Source organism: Phoca vitulina, unplaced genomic scaffold, assembly GCF_004348235.1.
Source record: "Phoca vitulina isolate PV1807 unplaced genomic scaffold, GSC_HSeal_1.0 scaffold6, whole genome shotgun sequence".
Taxonomy (NCBI): Eukaryota; Metazoa; Chordata; class Mammalia; order Carnivora; family Phocidae; genus Phoca; species Phoca vitulina.
Window position 1 is genome coordinate 3,149,173 of NW_022589709.1, and position 23,996 is coordinate 3,173,168.

Here is a 23,996-nt window from a genome sequence, read left to right on the forward strand (position 1 = left end):
AAAGATTTTTGTTTATTTGAGGGGGGGGAAGCACGAGCAGGGAGAGGGGCAGAGAGATAATTGGGCTCCCTGCTCAGCACCCGACCCAGGGCTTGATCCCAGGACACTGGAATCTTGACCTGAGCCAAAGGCAGATGCTTAACCTACTGAGCCACCCAGGCGCCCCTACTCGTTGAATAAATCTTTATGTACTACAAATGTGTGCTTGAAACTGTGCTTGGGAGCTGGGTGTGAGTTAGACACACCTCCTGCCCTCAGGAATTTGTCATTTAGGGCAGGAGAGAAGATGTGGTAAAAGGTGTAATAAAGCATTATGGATGCCACAAAAGTAGGGGCACACTGGGTTGTAAGGAGGGCCAAAGGAGAAAGTGAATTCGGGTCGGGGGTAAGAGAGTCAGAAAGGCTCCTTAAGGAGGTAACCATTCCCTTCGGTCTCCCCCAGCCCTAGGATCATCCCGGCAGCATATAAAGTGTTTGGTGGGTTCTGCTGTGTCCTGTGATATTGATGAGCCTGCTATAAGCTACTGAAATAGGTAGAGTTTTGCGTCTGTACTTTGTGGCCCAGCCTCCCACGCCGTATGGTTCCCCTCCATCCTGCATGGCTCTGCCTCTCCTCTCCACGAACCACTCTGAGGCTTGTGGCTGTCAGCGTTGGGGCTGCGCCTAACCTATGGCTTTATTTTATGGACAGGCGATACATTAAAAGAAGTACCAAGGGGCTACAGTGGGGTTTGGAGCCACAAGGTTTGACCACGGGATCAGTGGAGCATTCCTGTCCAACTCTTCACTTCCAGCCTGTTCAGGATAAGCCACATGGTCCATTCTGGTGGAGTCTGTGGAAGTCCTGTAAGATGCACACGGGTGACTGTGTCCCTGCTTGGCCCCCACACCTGTGAAGAAGCTGCCCCTGACATGTGGAAGGGTCTCAGCTGCAGAGGAAATACTGACCTGTGGAGCCACAACCAACTTGGGTCCCCGCACAATCTCCAACACCCCCAGTGCATCCCCAGGATGGAAAAGCAGGCTACACTCCAGGTTCCTTCTTTGGATTTTTCCTTGCTCAGTCAAATGCTGTGCAAGAACACTTTTTTTTTAAGGGGTACAGTCTAAGCCTCCCTTGTATTTACCTATGCATTTATTTATTTACATACATAAATATACACGTATTTATCATTTTTTAAATTATGTGTTTATTTATGTATTTATTTAGTTGCTTTCTAGCTGGATAGATTTATAGGCAGGGAAAATATTTCCTGGCCTCTTGATGTTTGTGGGACCCAAAGGTGACAGTTACCTAATCTTTCTAGGTTGGCAGAGTCTTGTTCTTCTTGGGGAGGGAAAAAGCAGCCAACCTAGAGGGGAAAAAAAAAGTAAAGTCCTTGGTACCTTTTATAAAGATACAAAAGTAGGTGTGGTCTAGAAGAAAGGGCATTGAACTGGGAGTCAAGGTATCCCCTTTCTGCCCTAGCTCAGCCACCAGCTGACCACGTGACCTTGAAAGAAAGTTTTCACTTCTCAGTAACACTGCCCTCCTTAGAAAAAAAACAGCAAAAATAACACCTGTCCTCTCGAAACTGCAGGGTGGTTGTGACTGAGGAAATCAATACGAAAGACCTATAGAGTTGAGATGTTGGAGTTGAGATAGTAGTAATGCCCTCCTTTTCTTTCTTTTTTTTTTTTATAGAATTGTGGCAATGTTTGATTCGTCCATTCACTATGTTAAAAAGAGGCCACCCGCCTGCTAACATTTCCCAAGGGCTTACTTTGTGCCTGCTGTTGGGCAGCATTCCACATTCTGTAATGTTATATAATCCTCAGAATAAATCACTGAGGGCAGGGACCATTACTAATTATTGCCCTTTTAAAGGTAAGGAAACTGAGACTCAAGAGGTTAAGTAATATGCTTATGGTTATGTAGCTAGTAAAGTGGCAGATGACAGATTTGAACCCATAGTGCAAGCTTAACTGCTATACTTAGCCCGGTATTCCACTTAAGTAAAAAGATCTTATTATTTTTCCTTTTCCTTCCAGAAAGTCAAATAGAAAATGACAATGCAGATCTTTTGCTTCCAGAGTAGCCAGGTTTAGGGTGTGGTTACTCAGAACCTGCGTTCCCTAAGCCAGGTTCTCCTGGCACACCTCCAGCATTTGTGCCCCCCCCCACTTGCTCGGGGTCCATCAGCCGTCTCAGCCAGGGTGCCCCTAAAGCCCTGCTCGGAAGCCGATTGCCTTGGAGCCCAGGGTTGCTACTTCTCGGTGAAACCAGGCCACTGCGTTTAAGCTTGTTAGAAAGATACTGAATTAAAATCGGCCGTGAATGCCCCACCCCGAGAGGCTGCAGCTGTGTCTGGTAAGTGACACTCCCAGAACACTGTTCATTTTTAAATATTTTTATGAATTTCTCTTCCAAAGTGGCAAAATGGCCACATGTTCATTGACTGGATATGAAGAATTATCCTCACTTGGAAGATTGCGTAATAGGCAGGACACTTGAGCCAGAAAGCAAGTGCTTATTTTCACGTATACCGCTTAAAACTTCCAGAATATTTTTTTTCTTTCTGATTGATGTGGAGTTGGCAGTGACTTACAGCACTTGAGTTAGAAATGTCTGATTTCCTTCTCCCTGAGGCAGTGAATGATCTACAAACAAACACAGGAATCCATTAGAGAAGCTGCATTCACAAGGAGAAAAGAAAGGTTGCATTAACAGAAATAAAGACTCCTAATTTACTGGCTGGTAGGCTGTTCACTTACTGATTCTCTTCAAGGGAAGTGCAGGGGTTTTATTGTGTTAAAGGGAAAACCTTAAGGGTTATTCTGGTAGATGGGTTATTTTGAAGTGTGTGAAGTCCAGAAGAAACCCAGGGTGTAGGAGAAAGGGGAAGGGAAAGATGGTGGCAAGTGGGAGTCAGGGAAGGTGAAGGAAGGGGAGATAGGTTAGAGCTGGTGGTGTATACACTGAGCCTGAGGATTTCATGACATTTTTCAAACAAATGTGAAATTGAATAGAAAGATAGAATAAATCCCTATGTAAGCATCACACAGCACTAACAGTTATTAATTCATGGCCAGTTTTGTTTCATCTGTTACTCACTTTTTCCTTCTCTGGTATTATTTGAAGCAAACCCCTATATCATTTTATCTATATTTTAGTAGGTGTTTCCAGAAGATAAGAACTCTTTTAAAACATAATTTTGATATTATTATCACATCTGAAAAATAATAGCACTGTTCTTTAATATTATCAAATACCCAGTCACTCTTAAATTTTCCAATTTCCTCGTAAATGATTTTCTTATGGTGGCTTGTTTGAAAGAGGATCCAAACAAGGGGATGCACTGTGATGGTCTCTCAGTCCCCTATTGGCAATAGCTTCCCCTCCATCTCTTCTTTAACCCCCATGGAATTTATTTGTTGAAGACGCTGAGTCATTTGTCCTGCAGAGTTTCCCATAGATTATGTTTTAATACATCACTGTAGTGTATTCCGACATGTTCTTCTGTCCTGTCCATTTCCTATCAATGGGTGTCAAAGCCTTGATTGGGTTCAGGTGTTTGGCTTTGGGTCCAGCATTCTTTGTAAGGTGATGGTGTGCTTTTCCATCAGGAGACACATAATTTCTAATTGTCTTTCACTTAGTGATGTTAGCAGCAGGTGATGATGTGTGCCCATATCCATTTTAGGGGTTAGAAAAATAGGGATATTTTATTTTTATTTTTTTATTTTTTAAAGATTTTATTTATTTATTTGACAGAGAGAGAGAGAGAGAGAGCAAGTGCACAAGCAGAGGGGAGCAGCAGAGGGAGAGGGAGAAGCAGGACCTCCGCTGAGCAGGAAGCCAGATGCGGGGCTTGATCCCAGGACCCCAGGATCATGACCTGAGCTGAATGAAGGCAGACGCTTAAGCAAATGAGCCATCCAAGCGCCCAAAATTAGGGATATTTTAGTTGTCAGTGTTTCTGGGGGAAAAAAAGAACTTCTGTATCTGTAGAGATCAACATTCCCCTTGGTTATCCAGTGGTCAGTTTGTATAAGAAAGACACGTAAATGTTTGCTTCTTTCCTTTTTTGTACCTATTTTCAACATAAAGGTTGGTTCACTGGCATCCTCCAGCAGTAACAAAGTAATAAAAACCAAGGTTTCATTAAGTGTCTTTATGATTTCATGGATTTAAACGTATTTGATATTGCTTCAGGTGTACTGAGTTACACTAACTGATGCTCACTGTGTCCCTTCTTTGGCCAGTGGAAGCCGCCTCAGAATGGCTCCTGGGTCCCTTAGACACACCCCAGTAGTCATAGACAGAGAGCTGCTTCTTTGCTTTCTGCTGCGACAACTCTTTCTAAGTCTTTCTTATACGTTTTCTGTCCCAGACCTGGACTGAGCTGTTTCTTCGAAATATTGATTCTTTTAGCAGGAAATGGTATTTGCAGACCACAGCCTGGCAGTAAAGGTGCTCATTGCTCATGGGTTGGTCATTGTGTGCTTGTCTTTTCAGTACACAAAGCTAGGAGATAAACACACGTACACATACATACAAACATACATATATGTGGTATATTTAAAGTCAAAACACATGCTGACTTCCTACGGATACCCCAAATTCATATTCAGTGCAATTTAGTTTACTTGGTTTTGTATGTCCTTTCTCTAGAGCATCAAGAATGCCAGTTCTCAACACCACCAGGAACGATAGAGCATTCCATAATCGCTAATTTGTTTTACCTTACACTGCATTCAAACATTCTCACTGCAACAGTTAACCAATATAATTACTAAAAAAAAGCTTGAGGTATTTTTTTGCAACTCTTCATCGTTCTTAGGGTATCTTCTGTCAGAAATTTATGAGTTTTAAAATCACTTGGAATAGGTTCTTTCTGTGTAGTTATGCCAAAAACTAATACACATATACCTTAATTTGTTTTATCTTACTTTTTTGGGGGGAGTAGTTGCTTTTTAAATTTAAATTTTATTTTATAATTATGTAAAATATATGGTTTCAAAGTCAAATCTACAAAACAAGGTATATTCAAAGAAATCTTGCCTCTATCCCCACCCCCTTAACCATATTCCTGCCTATCCTTCTTCCCCGTAAGTGGCCAGTTTTTAAAATTAGATGGTTTATCCTTCCATTGTTTGTTTTTTAATTGTGTGTGTGTGTGTGTGCGCGCGCGCGTCACTCCTTTCTTAGATAAATGACAGTGTATTGTACACCACGTATCCTGGAGATCACCCCATACTTGTGTGTATAGATAGATTCCTCATTCCTTTTTACTGCTGCCTAGTATCTCACTGTGCCACTGTACCATAGTTTATTCAGACAATCTTCTGTTGAGGGGTATTTGCATTTTGCAGAGTTTTGCTATTGCGGGTGGTGCCGCAGTGAATAGCCTTGTGCAAATGTCTTTTTACATTTTTATCAACATGTCTTTGGGATAGTTTCCTAGAAGTGATTGCGGGTCAAAGAATGAAATGCTCATACGAGCTTGTTAGATATTGCCAGATTTCCTTCCTTGTGCTGTCTCGGGTCCTTACCAAGGTCCTAGGGATGGAGCCCAAGCATTTTATTATTAAAAAGCTGTCCCTGTGCAGGGTGCCTGGGTGACTCAGTGGGTTAAGCATCTGACTCTTGATTTCGGCTTAGGTCGTGATCTTGGAGTCATCAGATTGAGCCCCACATCAGGCTCGGTGCTCTGTGGGGAGTCTGCTTGAGATTCTCTCTCTCTCTCTCTCTCCCTCTGCCCCTCCCCCATCAAATAAAAAAATAAATCTTAAAAAAAAAAAAGCCGTGCCTGTAAGTACTTTGGCACAAGCAGGACCAACAGGACCAAAAATCACTGAAGCATAGCATTTGAAAAGACCTAGCACAGGGCACCTGATTCTGTCGGTTAAGCGTCTGCCTTTGGCTCAGGTCATGGTCCCAGGGTCCTGGGATCGAGTCCCACATCGGGCTCCCTGCTCAGCGGGAAGCCTGCTTCTCCCTTTCCCTCTGTCTGCCACTCCCCCCTGCTTGTGCTCTCTCTGTCTCTGTCAAATAAATAAATAAAATCTTTTTTTTTTTTTAAAGAAAAGACCTAGCACAGAGAGAGACCTCCTGTCAGTACGTGCAGCCTTGCGATGTGAGCCTCAGCACTTGGAAGGAAGCACAAAATCTGGAGCTGGGGACACCTGGGTTCCAACCCCAGCCCCACACTTACCAGCACTTGACCTTGTGAAAATTACTTAAATTCTGAGCTTCTGTTGGCCCTTCTGTAAAATGGGAATAATCATAGCACCTACCTTCACAAGGTTGATGCAAGATTAAAATAGTGGAGTGCTTGGCAGAGTATAAGGGCTAAAGAAATGTTAGTTTTATTATTATTATTACTATTATTATTATTATTATTTGAATTAATGAAGAGACTTACTAGGGCTTTGGAGCTTGTAGGTCATTATGCTCCATAAAATTATTAATCCCTCCTATAAAATGAACATCATACTAATGTAAGAAGGGAGACAATTTTTTGTGTGTTGATTGGCAAATGGTTTTGCTATAGAACTGGATGCTGCCCTTAGAACTCAGGGGAGAGAACAGGAAAAAGCATAGGTATGGAGAGGACCTAAAACCACCCTGATGAGGCCAAGTGCCTGCAGAGGACAGAGGGGAAGTCACTTCTGAGCTCCCAAGCCCTCCTTGGACACAGCCTTCCCTGTTGCCACCGGGCATGACGGGGAGGTGTGTTAGAAGACTCAGTGAAGTGTGCAGCTTCCTTAGCTGCTCAGCCCTGACCTGCCCTCCCAGCTGTGGGCCGGACAGAGACACCATGCCTTTGGGGACACTCTGCAGCCCCTAGACCCAGCTGTCATGTCTGTGGCCCTTTTCTGCCCTGGTGTTGGACACCACATTTCCTGACAAGCGATCAAGACACATTCTCTGACACTTCAAGGACACTTCAAAACTCCAGCCTGCAAGCCCTTCTCACACTTGCCTGAGATCGGGGAAGGGAGGGGATGGGTGCTCTGACCGTCAGCACAGTGGGCTTTCTCTTCCTTTCCTTATTCAAGCGTGCTAATGGGGCAGCTCCTTATTATTATTAATCTTATGAAATTCAGTCTTTAGACTTTTGTTCAGTTGGTCTACTCTTTGTTTTGCTCTGCTTTGTACTTTGCTTCATTTATTTCTGCTTTTGTAATGATCAGTCCCTGCACTCTCATTTCTTGGGGTTGATTTCTATTCTTTTTTTAGATTTTTGAGTGAAAATTAGGTTCATTTAGTTTCACTTTCTTCTGCTAAATGCATTTAAGACGTTTATTTATGTTCTCTATCTTTCAGTTCTAAATATTTTATGATTTCTATCTGAATTTTCTCTTCAGCGATGAAGTATGTTTTTTGAAGTATGTTTTCACAAGTCTTCATAGGTATGGGTGTTTTTTTGGCTGTGATTTGCATTATTGATTTCTAATTGTATTCATGGTAATCAGTGAATGTGACTTCTAGGATGTCATGTTTGGGGGAGCTCGTGAGAACCTGTTCTATGGCCTAAATCGTGATCTTTTTTTTTATCAGCATCTCACGTAGGCTTTGAAAAAAATGAGTATTCTGTTTGCTGGACGCTGAGTCCTTAAAATAGTAGTTAGCTCGGCTTGGGTAAGCACGTCTTCAGATCCCCTTCAGCCTCACTGCCAGATGAAGCTCTCGTCAAAGCCACTGCGCTCTGCCAGGGTCCAAGACACAAAAATGTCCATTTAGGACTGATTTGTTTGGTGTGCCTCACAAAACCTCTCCAGGCCAAGGAAGATCATGGCGCTTCCATTTTTGCAAATAACGTTAAACGTGTAGGAGTCTGAATTCTTTTAGTTCCAGCTTACTTGGCTTGTAAAATGTAGGCCCTGGTTTCAAGTAGAGAATCTTGACTATTTTCATTACAGGTATTTGTGCTGTGCAGTGATTTAGGAGCGGAACGGATGCGTATCCTCAAGAAGAACCAAAGCTGGGGGCTGGCGGTGGCCCACGTCCAGCATCAGGCCCATTTGAGGTGCCTGGGCCTCTGTCACGGTGGTTGTCTGGGTGCCCCATAACTGCGCTGAGCCTTGTTTCTTCATCAGTTCTGTGGCTCTAGTACCACCTGCCATGCTGATCACAGAGGGTTGTGGTGAGGCTCTGTCCAGACAATACACGATCAAAAAAAAAAACCCAGTACTTTGTAAACTGTAAAGAGATCTTCCAGTATCAGGTACAGGTTGCAGGCACCTTGTGAAGAAGGAGCGAGTGGAAGTGGTCTCCGTGCATGTAAACTGTCTTTATTCTCTGGAAGGAGCCTCAACAGGGGGAGGTTGAGAAACCCCTGGAGGCCCCTGACGTCCTTTCCCCTCGGTGCAGAATCCGGCAACCGTAGCCATGACCACCCACGTCACCCTGGAGGATGCCCTGTCCAACGTGGACCTGCTGGAAGAGCTGCCCCTCCCCGACCAGCAGCCATGCATCGAGCCGCCGCCATCGTCCATCATGTACCAGGTCCGTCCGCCCAGAGTGCGGGGGTGGTCGGGAACTCCGGATGCCCTAAGATGGCTTGCCCTGAAGGCCTGGGGAAGGGGGCTGTCTGCCTCTAAAAGGTGACAGGCCCTGAGCTGATGGAGTCCCTTGTGCCCTGGTGGAGCTGAGTATGAGGAATAGATTAGCTAGTAAACGTATACCAGGGCTGTCTCTCCTCCCCAGGGAAGGCTTGTTGATCTGCTCTGACTCCAAATACCTTCCCGGCTGTTCTTGCTGCAGCACCAACCAAGGATTTGGCAGCTCTCATCTCATGAATTAAATATTACAATTTAGAAGCCCCTAGAGCCTGCCTGGGTAATTACTTTTCCTTCATGTATGTGAAAAGAGCTTTCAGCTCCCCATAGCTGCTAATGGCTCAGGGAAGCCAGTCACCATTGTTTGCTTTTGCCTGGGCTTCTGATAAACCATGATCAGATTGCTTAAAACCATGACACCCCCCCCTCCACCTCAGGGCATGCCGGGAAGGGCATCGGTGTAGCTAGAGTCAGCCTCACAAACAGCCCCTCGTCCGGGCGTGCTGGGTGAGTATGCCACGTGAGGAAAGAATAAGTTAATACAAAATTTTTAGCTCTATTTGACCTTTTGTAGGTTCTGGGACTGCTAACTGAGACTAAATATGAATGCATAATATATTTGTAATTTTGTTCAGTAGTTAGATTTTATTAAGCACATTCCTGAAGATTCAAGTCACAAACTTAGCTTATTCACATTTTCTAACCCAGGTTAAATTTTTAATTACATAAATATCTTTTTTATTACAAGCAATACAGAAAAGTATAGCAAGTAATTTCCCTGTAACTGTGGCTACACACATACACACACACACACACCTTTTTACAATATATGATATAAACATGTATTATACATAGATATAGATATAGATATATACATATTTTTTTTTAACCAAAAGGGAACCATACTATATATATTGCTCTATGATTTGGCTTTTTTTTTTTTTTTTTTTTAAAGATTTATTTATTTATTTGAGAGAGCGAGAATGAGAGAGAGAGAGAGTACATGAGAGGGGGGAGGGTTAGAGGGAGAAGCAGGCTCCTCGCCGAGCAGGGAGCCCGATGCGGGACTCGATCCAGGGACTCCAGGATCATGACCTGAGCCGAAGGCAGTCGCTTAACCAACTGAGCCACCCAGGCGCCCCTGATTTGGCTTTTTTAACTTAAAATTTATTATGGGTATTTTTCCATGACAATACTACAATGCCACCATTTTATTTTTAACCACCACCTAGCACTTATAAGTCCATCACATGGATATACTATTATTTATTTAGCCTTTTGCTGTTAATGGACATTTGGATGGTTTCCAGTTTTTCTGTCACAAAAAATGCTGCAGTTATCATCCTTGTACATAAGCATCTGCAACCTCAGGTGAGTGTTTTTGCAACTGCCGGATGAAAGCAATGCACATCTTAACTTTTAACAGCTATTTAGGTTTCTCTAGTTTAAGCATTTACTTCCAAGGCTCGGGCAACCTGGGGAAGCAGATGCGGGTCCTGTCTAGCCGGCACCTGCCCAGTGTGAGTCAGAGTGGGATTTTCTTGGGGGAAGATCAGAGGACGATGTGGAGATAGGTTTCCCCAGAGACCTGTGGCATTTTTTGGCAGCGGTTTGGACTCATTTTTGGACACCCAGCCACCTTGGACTCGTTTTCCAACAAACAAATGTTTCTGTCCTCTAATTCCTACAGGCTAACTTTGACACAAACTTCGAGGACAGGAATGCATTTGTCACAGGCATTGCAAGGTACATTGAGCAGGCCACGGTCCATTCGAGCATGGTAAGTTGGTGTGATCCTGCCAGCACAGGGCGGGGGTGGGGTGGGGGCGGGCATGTGCTCAGCTCTCCCGGGAGCTGCCTGCCTCAGTCAGGCCCATTTCCATAAGCCCGTTCTCATGCCCTGCCCCACCCGCTCCCAGTGCCTGGGGCACGCTCTTCCCCTGTCTTCCAGCTTTGCAAATCCCACTCACCTGTAGGTCCCCACTTGATCCCACTCTTTACATCCCTGAACTTCTGGAGCCCTATAGGTTAACATATGATTAGATCCTGCCTTGTCTTATACTCTATAGATTACTGGCTGTGTAGGAATTTATCTCTTGATCAAATTTATCTCTGAGAAAGCAAAAGGTTTCTCAGAAAGAAGAGATGATGGTTGTAGAATAATACCTTTTTGACCCAAGGAAGTTGGTGGTTAATCATTCACAAGTGGGGTCGATGGTCTAATAGGTCTGTACCTGACCCATCTGTGAGGAATCATCCACTTCCCTCTTGGGCTTTCATTGGTTTTATTCTCATGTAGCCCTGGAATTTGAAGATTTCCAGAATCCTCATTCAGAGGCTCTGTCTGCAGCTCATTGGACCTTTCTCACTGTATCAGTTATATGCTAAAGCCTTGCCTTACCATCCCTGACCCCATTCATTCAATAAATACTGTGTACCTGGTACCTGCAGAGACTGTGCTAGATGTTGGAGAGGGGCTGTACAAGGACAAATAGGGGCCAGTCTTGATTCTCAATGAGGCAAGAGGGAAATAGACAAGCTTTGCCTTTATTGAACACTTTCTGTGCAGATATTTTATTTATTAAAAATTTTTTTTAAATTTTAATTCCAGTGTAATTAGCATAGTGTTATATTAGTTCCAGGTGTACAATATAGTGATTGAACACTTCTGTACGTGACTCAATGGTCATCATAAGTATTCTCTTCATCCCCATGACCTGTTTCACCCATTCCACCCATACCCCACCCACCTACTCTCTGGTAACCATCAGTTTGTTCTCTATAGTTAAGAGTCTGTTTTTTGGTTTGTCTCTTTTTTCCCCTTTGTTTGCTTGTTTTATTTCTTAAATTCCATATATGAGTGAAATTATATGGTATTTGTCTTTCTCTGACTGACTTCCCTTAGCATTTTACTATCTAGTCTCTCTAGGTCCATCCATGTTGTTGCAAATGGCAAGATTTCATTCTTTTTTATGGCTGAATACTATTCCATTGTATTACTATATACCACATCTTCTTTATCCATTCATCTATCGATGGACACATAGGTTGCATCCATATTTTGGCTATTATAAATAATGCTGCAATAAACAGAGGTACATATATCCTTTCAAATTAATGTTCTTGTACTCTTTGGGTAAATACCTAGCAGTATCATATGGATCATATGGTAGTTCTATTTTTAATTTTGGGGGGAACTTCCAAACTGTCTTCCACAGGGGCTGCACCAGTTTGCATTCCCACCAGCAGTGCAAGAGTGTTCCTTTTTCTCCACATCCTTGCCAACACTTGGTGTTTCTTGTGCTTTTGATTTTAGCCATTCTGGCGGGTGTGGGGTGTTATCTCATTATGGTTTTGATATGTACTTCCCTGATGATTAGTTTTGTTGAGCATCTTTTTCTGTGTCTGTTGGCCATCTGTATGTCTTCTTTGGAGAAAGGTCTGTTCATAAGTTCTCTGTCAGATATTTTAAATGCACTGTTTGAATTAGTTCTCATCTCAACCCTGTGAGACAGGTTTTATTACAATACCCATTTTACAGATAGGGAAAACCAGAGTTCGGAGAAGTTAAGTAAATTACTCAAGATCACGCCACTGACAAGTGACGTTGCCAAATGCAGGTCTGTCTGACTACAAAACCTGTGCTCTAGATTACTCTGTGCGGGCAAATAGAAACGCAGGAAGTTAAAGGTAAATGACATGGTAAAAGTTCAGAGCTCTGTGTTTTTGAAGAATCCTTGAGGGGATCAGAGAAAGCTTGATGATGAAAGAAGGGCCTTTTGAATAGGGCCTTGTGTACTATATGTGTACAGACACACATGCATTTTAACCATATATAAGATGATTTAAAAGTATAAGATATTCTCATACATGATATCCTTGGAGCCTTATAACAGCCCTGTGACTTGCAAAGGGATCATTAGGTCCATTTTAGAGATGAGAAAACTGAGACCTGGAGAAGTGAACAAGCAAGTTTCTCATGATCCCACAACTAGTAAATCACAGGGTGGAACCTGGAATCCAGGCTTTTGATTCCCAATCCTGATCTCTTTCCACTCAACTCTGCTGTCCCACATAGTTAGAATTTTATCTGTCAGAGATGAGGTGGGGAGGGCATACTAGGTGGTAGAACCAGCAGAAGCAAAGGCACAGAGACAGAAATTCTCAGAGACTTCCTGGGTCTGGGTGTCGCCGTACATGCACATATATGGTGTCTCTTTCTGTGTCCACATTCCCTTTCCTGAGCTGCACACTGGAATTGCCTTGAGAGCATTAAAATATACTGGGGCCTGGCCCCAACCCTGGGAATAAGGATTTAGTTCTGGTGGGGCATGGCCTGGACATGAGGAGTGAACCAGTGATTGAGGCCAACTCTACATGAGAAAACGGTGACATTTTCAAGGTAAAAGGTGAGCCCAAGCAGAGAGAGGACCAGGACTTAAGTCTCCTGAGGCCCCACTTAGGGCTCTTTCTGCCACACCGTCCTGACCTCTGTACTCCAGTCATACAATAGATCTGGTAGATGGGCACCGAACTATCCATAGGGCAGAGTCTACACCGTTATTGTTTGCCACCCTGTTCACGGCACAGAGCCCGGAGCCTGGGACCTCAAGCGCTCAGTAAACCATTCACTGAGTGAAAGTCGGAATCCTCCCCCTGCTGGTGGGCTGTGCGGTGCTAACAAGTAGACGCATGTTCCCTACGTTACTGTTGCTTTCCTTTTTCGACCTCTGTTCTGAACCAGGAGCAGCAGGAGACCTGCAGGCTTGATCTTAGTTCTCTCTGGTCTCAAGGACAACATGTTATTGACTTTACAAGTGCTCCAAATTAAGAATTGAAAGTATGACTCATCACTGACATTTGCTATTGAAAACAAAACTGTAAGAAGTAACAAATTCCAAATTGAATCTCATCTAGCACAAGGGAGATATTATGAAATAGATATGATATGTGGAATAAAAAAATTAGTAAAGGCTCGTTTTTATATCAGAGCAGACATTTGCAAGAGAGATGGTCTAGTGATATCATTTTTTTATTGCTTTTTTGTAAACTTCATACAGTATCAAATTCACCATTTAAAGGGTACAACTGAGTGGGTTTTTTTTAGTATATTTACAATGTCATACCAATATCACTGTCATTTTATTTCTATCACCACAGAAAGAAGCCCCAAGCCCATCAGCAGTCCCTCCCAATTCCTATCTCTCCCCATCCCCTGGCAGACACTAATCTGCTTTCTGTTTCCGTGGATCTGTCTGTGCGGAGCCTCTCCTCTAAATGAATCATGTAGCATGTGGCCTTTTGGGACTGGCAGAAGGTTTTCCGAGTTGATCCATATTGTGGCACGTATCAACACTTCCCTCCCATTTACGGTGAAAGATGCTGCACCGCATCGTATTTATCCATTCATCAGTTAATGGCCATTTGGCTTGTTTCCTCTTCTTGGTGTTAGGACAGCACTGCTGCGAACAAGGGTGCACATTTCTGTGTGGACGTGTGTTTTCATTTGTCTGGGATGTATATACCTAGCAGTGGAATTGCTGGGTCATGTGGTAACTCTGTCTCACTTTTTGAGAAACTGCTGGACTACCTTTTTCCTAGTAGTACTCTTACTTCCCTTTGCGGATCACCTAGAGTGTGTGTGTGTGGGGGGTGTGTGTGTGTGTGTGTGTGTGTGTGTGTGTGTGTGTGTGTGTGAGAGAGAGATTTAATTTTCATGAAATTCTCGGAGGTTGTCCTTGTCATTAAACAGACACTAAATGGAGAATTTTAGGTTAAGTGATTTCTTGAAGATCAAAGGACTAAGAAGTGATGAAGCTGGGATTTGAGCCCAGATATTTAGAACCTGAGTTTAGGGCTTAGCACTTGGCGAGGTGAGGTGAGTCATCCCTGTGTTTTTCGGATTCATTTCCCATGCTGTATATTGGTTTTGCCATCTGCTATATATTATTTTTAAAAATTGAGCTTAATCATTTTCTTGCTTCTGAAATAGTAGCATGGGCTCTTATAAAAGGGCAAACATCATACTCTATGATATGAAAAGTGAGAGCCCTGTTCATCCAGCCCCATAGAGAGCTTGCTCCTTGTCACAGCTTGATGCATACTGCACCAAAATATTTTTCGGTACGTAACAGTATACTTTCATAATTATTACTCTTTGTTTTTTTAACCTACCTGCTGTACATTCTGTTTCGCTGCTTGCTTATTTTCTTGCCCATGGTGTACCTGAGACAACTTTTGCTCTGGAAACAAATAGATCTGCCTTCTTTTTTGCTAAGGTTCCTGTGCATCTTCGAAAACTGTGGCCAGCTGGTAGCGCCCTCGGGTGTCTGTGGGGGCTCACTGAAGCTGGGGCTTCTCAAACGTTAGTTGTGTCCCTGGGAATACGAGTCACCTGGGAGTTGTATCGAAGTGCAGATTCTGATCCCATAGGCCCAGGGAGGGGCCCCAGAGTCTGCACGTCTTGTCAGCTTCCCGGGTGGCGCTGATGCTGCTCGCTGTGACGGCATGAGGCTCTTGGGGGCCGTGAAGGAGCCTTCTGGCACCAGCGTAATTTCTCCCTGCTGAGTGTGCGTTTTGCTTTTCAGAATGAAATGCTGGAGGAAGGGCATGAGTATGCGGTCATGCTGTACACCTGGCGCAGCTGCTCCCGGGCCATCCCGCAGGTGAGACTGTCCTTGCTGGGTGGCTCTGCGCCACTTCGGCCTCAGCCAGAGAGCTGAGCTTTTCCGGGTGCAGGGAGTGAGGCAGGGCCTGGTAGTCAAGGGTGCTTGCTCGAGACATTTGGAGAGCTTCCCATTACACTGGTGGCAACTTAAAAAATATTTGTTCAATTTATTTCAAAAGCAATATGTACTACCTATATAACACCCAAACCGTTGCCCAAAGGTATAAAGTAAAAAGCAAGACATCCCCACCTCCTCACCCCACCACCCAAACGCACCTCCCACCAAAGCCTAATCACTATGGATACTTTGCTGCATATTCCTCTGCATCTTTTTCCTTGAACAGCATGAATATTCCTACAAATATTATTTGTAAATTATCATTTATTTGTATTTATAAATGTATATTGTTTATATTTATATGTATATTGTTCTGCCACTTGCTTTTTTCCACTTAATTCCTTTTTAGTAACTTTTTTGTGTTGACTCATGCAGGTATTATATTTACCGTAATTATCAGCATCATATTTATATCCCATTATAACAAAATTAACAAACCACAGGTGTGCAAAGTAAACAGAAACTATTCCTCTCTCTTCCCCCTAACCTAAGCCCCCAGAGGTAACTACTTATTAACAGTTCGCTTTGAACTCTTTCAGATTTTCTATGCCTCTATTATATATAGACACACACACACACACACTGTTTTGTTTTGTGTTTTGTTTAACAAAAATGGGATTCAATTACCCTTCATGTCCTGCAGGTTTTTTCACCTGTCAGTTTATGGTAGCAATCTCTCCATGTCACTTCACAGAGATCTGTCTCATTCCTTCTAGCGCCTTTATGATATCGTATGAATACATCATATTTTATCCATTTAATCATCGACTGGTGGGTATTTACCTTATTGCTACCATTTTAAGAATTTCTAAGCAACAGTGCAAAGAATGTCCTCATGCTTTTCCTTCGCTCACTGTTCAGTTTCACTTGACCAGTTAGCAGTCTGGGGTGTGCAGGCTATGAAAACATCTGCCATGTGATTCTGATGTGTTGAAAACTACTGGGCAGAGAAAATGGGTTTTTTGATGGGGCCAAGTATGGCCGGGGGATCTCATGCCATGTGCATGCGGAACAATGGCTGGAACATTTTTCTCTGCTTAGATGCTGGTGGGGTCCCCCTGGGGTAGGAGTAGGGGAAAGGCTGAAGGAGGGAGACCTTGCAGATCAAGGTAGATGTGTATAGAGCTCATGGTCAGGGCACTGCAAAAGGGCTCTATTAATGGGCGCCTGGGTGGCTCAGTCATTAAGCGTCTGCCTTCGGCTCGGGTCATGATCCCAGGGTTCTGGGATCGAGCCCCCCATCGGGCTCCCTGCTCCATGGGAAGCCTGCTTCTCCCGCTCCCACTCCCCCTGCTTGTGTTCCCGCTCTCGCTGTGTCTCCCTCTGTCAAATAAATAAATAAAATCTTTATTTAAAAAAAGGACTCTATTAATAAGATGACAGATGTGAACCAGAACTGCCTTGGCAAAGGAGGATATGTAATCTCCCCTCTCTCCACAGGTGAAATGCAATGAGCAACCCAACCGGGTCGAGATCTATGAGAAGACAGTGGAGGTGCTAGAGCCAGAGGTCACCAAGCTCATGAAGTTCATGTACTTTCAGGTGAGGGGGTAAGGGTGGGTCTGAATCAGGAGACTCGAGAGTCCCTACTCTGCCAGCTACTGGGGTCTGGATTTTTGACCCAGGTTATTTGTCCATGGAGCAAATACTTCTTGTGTGCCCCTGACACACCCCTTGGTGAGCAAGACAGACAAGCCTCCCTCTCTCCACGTGATTTACATCCTAGTGAGCACACGAGTGTGTTTCGGGTAGGAGGAGAGACTGATGGTAAACAATACTCACTCCTTTTCAGGGTGTAGTAAGTGCTGTGAGTAAGATAAAATTTAAAAATCATAACTCTGGGGTGGAGGGTGTCTGTGACCTGGTGCAGCTTTAGGGACACACACACACACACACTGTTTTGTTTTGTGTTTTGTTTAACAAAAATGGGATTCAATTACCCTTCATGTCCTGTAGGTTTTTTCACCTGTCAGTTCATGGTAGCAATCTCTCCATACTGAAATCTGTATCTAACAGTCATCTGGTGCGTGAGGATCGGAGGAAGAAGGTTTCAGGCGGAAGGAACTGCAAAGGCCTGAAGGGGCACGGCACGTTTAAGAAATACCAGGCAGCCAGGGGGGCTGCAGTGAGTAGGGACGGCTGACGGAAGGCGACCTGGGGGAGGTAGACAGGACCTGATCTTCAGGGCACTGTAGGCCAGGAAGTAGGACATGAAAAGAGTATGTGGATTTTACTCGAGCACCATAGAAGCCACTGGAGGTTCCTCGTGACGTGTTCTGGTTTGAGGTTTTGCAGCACCGTTCTGGCTGCTGTGGGGGAAATGGATGGGAGGTGGGGGACAGTTACAGATGCAGAAGGTGGGAGGGGAGAAGAGTGACAGCAGGGAGGCCAGCTGGGAAGCCAGAAGGAGGAGTCATTTCAGGAGGAAAAGAGAAAAGAGCACCGTGGGGCCTCCATGAATGGAAAGCAAGAGGGCAAGCTGGTTAAACAGAAGTGGCAAAGGGAGAATAATGCCAGTTGGTTGGTTATTCTGGTCATGTCGGACGCTGTGCGGGAGTGCAGATTGAAGACTTGGAGGCCAGTCTGTACCCTGGGGCGGGGTCGTGGCACACGCTCTGTGCCCTCCACAGGTTCCACGGAAGCACTGAGCGTCATGAATAGCCTCGCAAGCACTGGCCGGATGTCCACCCTGCACCCAGCTCTGCCCAGGCCTGGGGGTGGGAGATGGGACTGTCTGGGAAAGGTGCAAATGCGTGCAGCCCAGGGCAGGAGGGCTGGCTTCCAAGGCAGAGAAACTCAAGGTTCTGCACACTGTCCCTGTGTGCCTGTGAGTTCTGTAACATCTGACACCTTTGGTTCTCACCTTGGAAATCATGCCTCATCTCAGGTGTGTGGTGAGGATAAAGGAGGTCTGTTTGTGAAGAGCCAAGTGGAGCCCTGGTCACAGAGTAGGTGTGACAAATGGCAGCCGCTGTGACTAGCATCACGGCCCTGCCCTCAGGAGCCTGGTCTCTTTGGGAAGGTAGGTCCAAGAGAGAAGAACTATCCAGAGGCTGATGGAGTGCTAAACGAAGGGCCTTCCGACAAAGTATTTAGAGAAGGGAGGATCTAGAGTAATCTAGAACTATGCTGTTCAACACAATAGCCATTAGCCATATGGGACTATCTACGTGAAAACTGAATAACACTTAAAATTCAGGTCCCCCAGCGCACTAGCCATGAAATGAAAAATGCTCAGTAGCCACTTGTGATGAGTGGCTGCCATATTGGACAGTGCAGTCATGGAACATTTCCATCGCTGCAAAAAGTTGCGTTGTTCTTGGACTCTGAAAGGAGAAAGTAGGGCTTGTCTGGGCTTTGAAGGAGGGGACTGATTCACTGGGGTGGGGTATCCCATGTCCATGGAGTGAAGTTCACAGACAAGAGTGATTTCTCTCCTTCCCCCCTCCCCCTCCTCTTCTTCTTCCTCAACCTCCTCTTCTCTCTGTGTCTTCTGAATTGTTGCTTTAGCCTATTTTTGTTGTTGGTCAGCTGCTTTTTTTGGTAACATATCTTTTGAATGTAATTCACATAACATACAATTTATCCATTTAAATTGGACAATTCAACAGTTTTTATTAGTATATTCACAGAGTTGTGCATCCATCACCATAATCAGTCATAGAACATTCTCACCCCCCAAAAGAAATCCTATACCCTTTAGCTACTACCCCATCATACCCTCTACCTTTCCCCCTCCAGCTCTAGGTAACCACAAATCTGTCTTATGTCTCTATGGATTTGCCTCTTCTGGACATTGCATTTAAATGAAATCACATAATATGTGATCTTTGGTGACAGACTTCTTTCACTTAACATATTGTTTTCAAGATCCATCCATGTTGTAGCATGTACCAAAATATATGACCAAATACTAATCTACTGTATAGATCTATCACATTTTATTTACATATTTATTAGTTAATGGACATTAAGTTATATCCACTTTGGGACTGTTATGAACAAGGCTGCTGTGAATATTCATGTATACATTTTGGGGCAGATATATTTTCATTTCTCTTAACTATTCTCCCTGCTTCTATCTTTGCCCCCTACAGTCGATTCTCACCATAACAGCTACTGTGACCCTTTTAAAATACAATTCAGACCATGCTACCTTTGACTCACTCAGTGTAGAAACCTGAGCCCTCACAAAGGCCTGTGAGAGCCAGTGGCCCTGGTCCCTCTCTGCCTCCAGTTTCTTCCTTCTGCTCACTTCATTTCAACCACCGGCTTCTTGTTCATCTTTCAAACATGTCAGGGACACTCCTGCCTCAGGGCCTTTGCACTGGCCGCTCACGTTATCCAGAATGCACTTCCCTCAGTTACCCTGTCTTTCTCCTTCTCTTTCAAACTCTTTTCCTAAAAGTCACCTCTGGATGATTCCTTCTCTGATCTTCCTACTAAAGTGTACAGCTCCCCCTGCCCTCCCTACCCCCCTTTCCTGCTTTATTTTTCTCCATGGTACTTATCACATTCTAATATAGAGTATTTGTTTTGTTTTCTGCCTTTCCTCACATGTAAGTGCCTTAGGGCAGAAATTTTTTTTTCTGTTTTGTTCTCTACTCTCCTCCAGTGCCTAGAATGGTTCCTGGCATGTAGTAGATGCTCAATAAATACTATTTATTGGATGCATGAGCCTCTCTCTCTGAATGTCTCTCTCACTCTTGGTCCCTACCCTACTCATGCCCTGACACTGTCCTAGATGCCGGGATACAAAAAATGAGTAAGACATAATACTTCTCAGCAAAGGCATGGTGAATAAATTCATTGGTTTGACTCACTTGGCTGCAGGTTCTGGGCTCCCCTCTTGAAATGAGCTCTGGATTAGGGACCCCTCTAAGAAAGATCTCCTGGCAGATCTGACTTTCTCTAAATGTCCACGCTCTGACCAGAGCCCCAGGGGAGGGAGTCTTGATCCTGCTCTCTGCACAGAGCACAGCGAGCCACCCTCCGGGGCTGCCTGTCCTTACTTGCCGCCCCTCCACCTGCAGCGCAAGGCCATCGAGCGGTTCTGCAGTGAGGTGAAGCGGCTCTGCCATGCTGAGCGGAGGAAGGACTTTGTCTCCGAGGCCTACCTTCTGACCCTGGGCAAGTTCATCAACATGTTCGCCGTCTTGGATGAGCTGAAGAATATGAAGTGCAGCGTCAAGAACGACCACTCTGCCTATAAGAGGTCAGGGCACCCTCCCCTGACCCCCCTCTTCCTGCGGAGCTGGCCTAGGGGAGGCAGAGGCTAGAGCCCTTCTGCCGGGCTCCTCCTCCAGAACCAAACTAACCATTCCCCAACCCTGCAGGGTGGACCTATATCTGTCTTTGCAGTTTGAGGAAGAAGATGCCGAGCTGAGTCTTTGGAAAACTGGGTCTTTGTAGGTGTTCTGTCTTAAGACGGGGTCGGAGCCTCATTTTCCCCTACCTGTAGTGGTTTCCCATGCAGTTTGGGACCAGGAAAATAATCATAAGATGGTCACATCAGTCATTTTCTGCAAGATTCAGAAAGCCAATTCAAACTGTTTATATAAAAGAAGGAACTAGATTGGCTCCCAGAACTGAACAGTTTCATTGTATCTGGATCCAGATACTCAGATGATGTTGGTCTGTTTCCCTCTGCCTCTCGGCTCAGCTTTCCCGGATAGCAGCTTCATTCTCAGGCAGGCCTGTGCCCTGTGGTGGTCACCAGCAGCTGTAAGCTTCCCTCTGACCAGCGTAGCAGCCCCAGCTTCAAAGGAAAGAAAGGGTGCTTCTTTCACATACTTTTGCAAAAGTCCCATGGAGGATTGTCATCGCTCCGGCTTGGGTAGCGTGTGGACCCCTCCCTCAGTCCCTGCTGTGAGTGGGGCCTCCAGTTGGGCAGGTGCTTGCCAGAGTCAGTTGGGGGTCAGTGTCAGATGAAAGAGAGACTGAGAGTGGGTCAGGAATTGTCACTCTCCAGACATCAGGATACAGCCACCCAGAAGGTGGCAGAGGACATTTGAAAGCAACAGGTATCTTTCCTGTATGTTGCTGAGACTCAGATGAGTGGGGCAGTGTTTGGGGATGTTTCTTGGGAAGGCTTTTCTGTGTCACTGGTGGAGAGGGCCCCTCCTCCTTGAGTCACATCCTCCTGGGGCTCCAAGGGAACTGGAGAAAGCAGGGAGCAGACTGATTCCCACCCTTGTATCCTCCTGAGTGGACTGCGTAACCTGGGGGTACGTGCCCACAGGCAGAGCCCCATCTCCAGCCTGGTTCAGAAACGGCAGCTTGCACAAAGATTTCGGAGACAACTCATGGCATAGTATCTCCTGCGTCTCCCCCCCCACCCCTCCCCCAGTTTCTCTCCAGTTTTGGCCACTCCTTGCATTTGGTCACAAGTGACACGCTCACAAGCCACGTGAGCAAGGTGGGGGTCTTGTCTGTGCTCTCACAGGCGGCCCTGACACAGGCCGCTCCGCCACCAGGTGAGGCTGGAACGGCTCAGGCGCCGTGGTGTTCCCCCTTCGAGCCCATCATCCCTTCACCTGCAGTCCTGTTAGCTGGAATAGATGTGTTTCCATGCAGGGCTTTGCTTTAGAAACTTGGAGGTTTCCTGTAAATAACATAGTCCACGCAAAACCAGCGCGCGCCCTGCCTGGGATTCTTCTCCCCATTTCCGCTGTGCGGTCCCATGGCAGGTCACAGTCCGGCTCAAGGATGCTTCTTTCACTCTGGCTTGCCACCTCTGGCTGGTTGATAGGATGCCAGATGCCCTTAAACTTGCTGGGTTTGACCTTCAGCGTATTCTTGCCTCTTAATTGTAGGTGCTCTTATTCCAGAGTGTGCCTGGCCCCCAACGAAAGACTGCAGAATTCACTCTCCTTAGACAGTAGAGTCAGCTGTGCTATTCAGCGCACCTTAGCCTCGGGGGGTGGTGGGGCACTGGGTTAGGTGGGAGCGGGATCGTGAGGCTCGGCGTGGGTGGGCTGTGCTTGAGCAGTCCTCTCCGCGACTCCGTGTGCAGGGCGGCACAGTTCCTGAGGAAGATGGCGGACCCCCAGTCTATCCAGGAGTCGCAGAACCTTTCCATGTTCCTGGCCAACCACAACAGGATCACCCAGGTGATGGCACATTCCTTGTTCATCTTGGCCTGGCATCCCATGCCACAGGCAGGGGCCTGATGATCAAGGGACCACTAGCAGGGGAGCTCAGTACAGATGAACATCCCCCACTTTCCTACTCCTGAATTAGCAGACTTAAGTCTCCCCTCCCAACCACAGGTAACCCTTTTACCCTCCGTGGATTTTGTTCCCTGAAAGCCTTCCCAGCCCGCACGCTGCCCCCACATCAGCGAGGATGAGAGCCTGGGTTCTGGAGTTTGACAGCCTTGTTTTCTAATCCTGGACCCTCCACTGACCCCTTGTGAGACCTTGAGGAAGGTCTAAGCCTCAGTTTCCTCATCTGTGAAGTGGAGCTGTTATTTTGAGAATATGACCTCCATCTCCTAGGACTGTTGTGAGAAATGAGACACCATTTCAAAAGCCCTTAGTGAGCAGAGCCTGACGAATGGTAAGAGCATAAGCTGCCATAGCTATGGTTACGGCTGCCACTTTGCTGGACGCCCCCATCAGCTACGGCTCTCGTGCTCTGACTTTATGTAACCCATCTTGCTCACCTGTCAGGTCAGCCTAAGCACGCACCAGCAAGAATGTGAGCAGGGCCCTGGCTGAGAGGGGCCCTCCATCTTGGAAACGTTTCCAGGCCCAGGCCTCTCTCGGGGCTGCTGCTGGCTTCACTGGGCCCTTCCTGCTCTTGGTTAACTGCAAAAGGCTGTCAGTGTTGACGTGTTTCTTTCCCGAGACTCAGCCCCACGTCTCAGCCCCAGCTTGTCTGTGGAGAGCACTAGCCGTGTCTCCCACGGCATCCCCCACAGGGGCCCAGGTTGTCCCTTTGGAGAGAAAGGGCCTGAGGTGGAGACCTCGGACTCTTCTCCAATGGGAAATGCTCCTGTACCACTGTGTCCTGCAGGAGGGGCACGCCTGTTGGTCCCGCTCTCCTCTCCCGGGCTGGGTCTTTCTGTCATCATCTGAGATGTCATGGCTAAGGCTACGCCCTCAAAACCAAGCCTAGATTGCGACAGACCTGTTGCTGTAAAGCTGAATTGCTTTTCAGCTCAGCCCAAGAAAGTACTTTCTAACTATCAGAATTGCTGGGAAATAAAAGGGAGGGCTCCGGGGAGGGGGGGGTGGCTTCCCTGCCATGGGGGGTGCACAGGAGCTCCTACCAACCACCATGGGGACTTTGAGGAGGAGACGCAGGCTCCGTCCACCCGGGATGGTCAGGGGGGCTGTGCCCTGTCACTGCCAACTAGCTGTGGGCCTTCTGGGGTGGGGATGGGGGTGGGGCAGGAGAGGGCCTAACGGGGAGGGGGGGGCCCTGCTCTTCAGTGTCTCCACCAGCAACTGGAGGTGATCCCAGGCTATGAGGAGCTGCTGTCAGACATTGTCAACATCTGCGTGGACTACTACGAGAACAAGATGTATCTGACCCCCAGCGAGAAGCACATGCTGCTCAAGGTACACCTGCTTCCCACGCCCCAGCACCTGGGCTTGCCCTCCACCTCCTTCTTATTGAAAATCATTTTAAAAAAGGAAAAACGCTTACTTTTTCTTA

At 45.9% G+C, this 23,996-nt stretch overlaps 1 protein-coding gene across 4 annotated transcripts in view; it reads left to right on the forward strand.

Annotated features, from left to right (window-relative positions):
* Window positions 1–23,996, forward strand: part of CYFIP2 (cytoplasmic FMR1 interacting protein 2) — a 125,899-nt gene that overhangs the window by 11,746 nt on the left and 90,157 nt on the right. For all 4 annotated transcript variants that reach the window (XM_032403613.1, XM_032403617.1, XM_032403615.1 and 1 more), the window contains exons 2-8: window positions 8,360–8,494; window positions 10,238–10,327; window positions 15,135–15,212; window positions 16,773–16,874; window positions 20,366–20,547; window positions 22,348–22,444; window positions 23,771–23,899. In XM_032403613.1, the coding sequence (XP_032259504.1) occupies window positions 8,378–8,494; window positions 10,238–10,327; window positions 15,135–15,212; window positions 16,773–16,874; window positions 20,366–20,547; window positions 22,348–22,444; window positions 23,771–23,899 (795 nt within the window). In that variant the 5' untranslated portion in view covers window positions 8,360–8,377. The remainder of the gene's footprint in view (window positions 1–8,359; window positions 8,495–10,237; window positions 10,328–15,134; window positions 15,213–16,772; window positions 16,875–20,365; window positions 20,548–22,347; window positions 22,445–23,770; window positions 23,900–23,996) is intronic.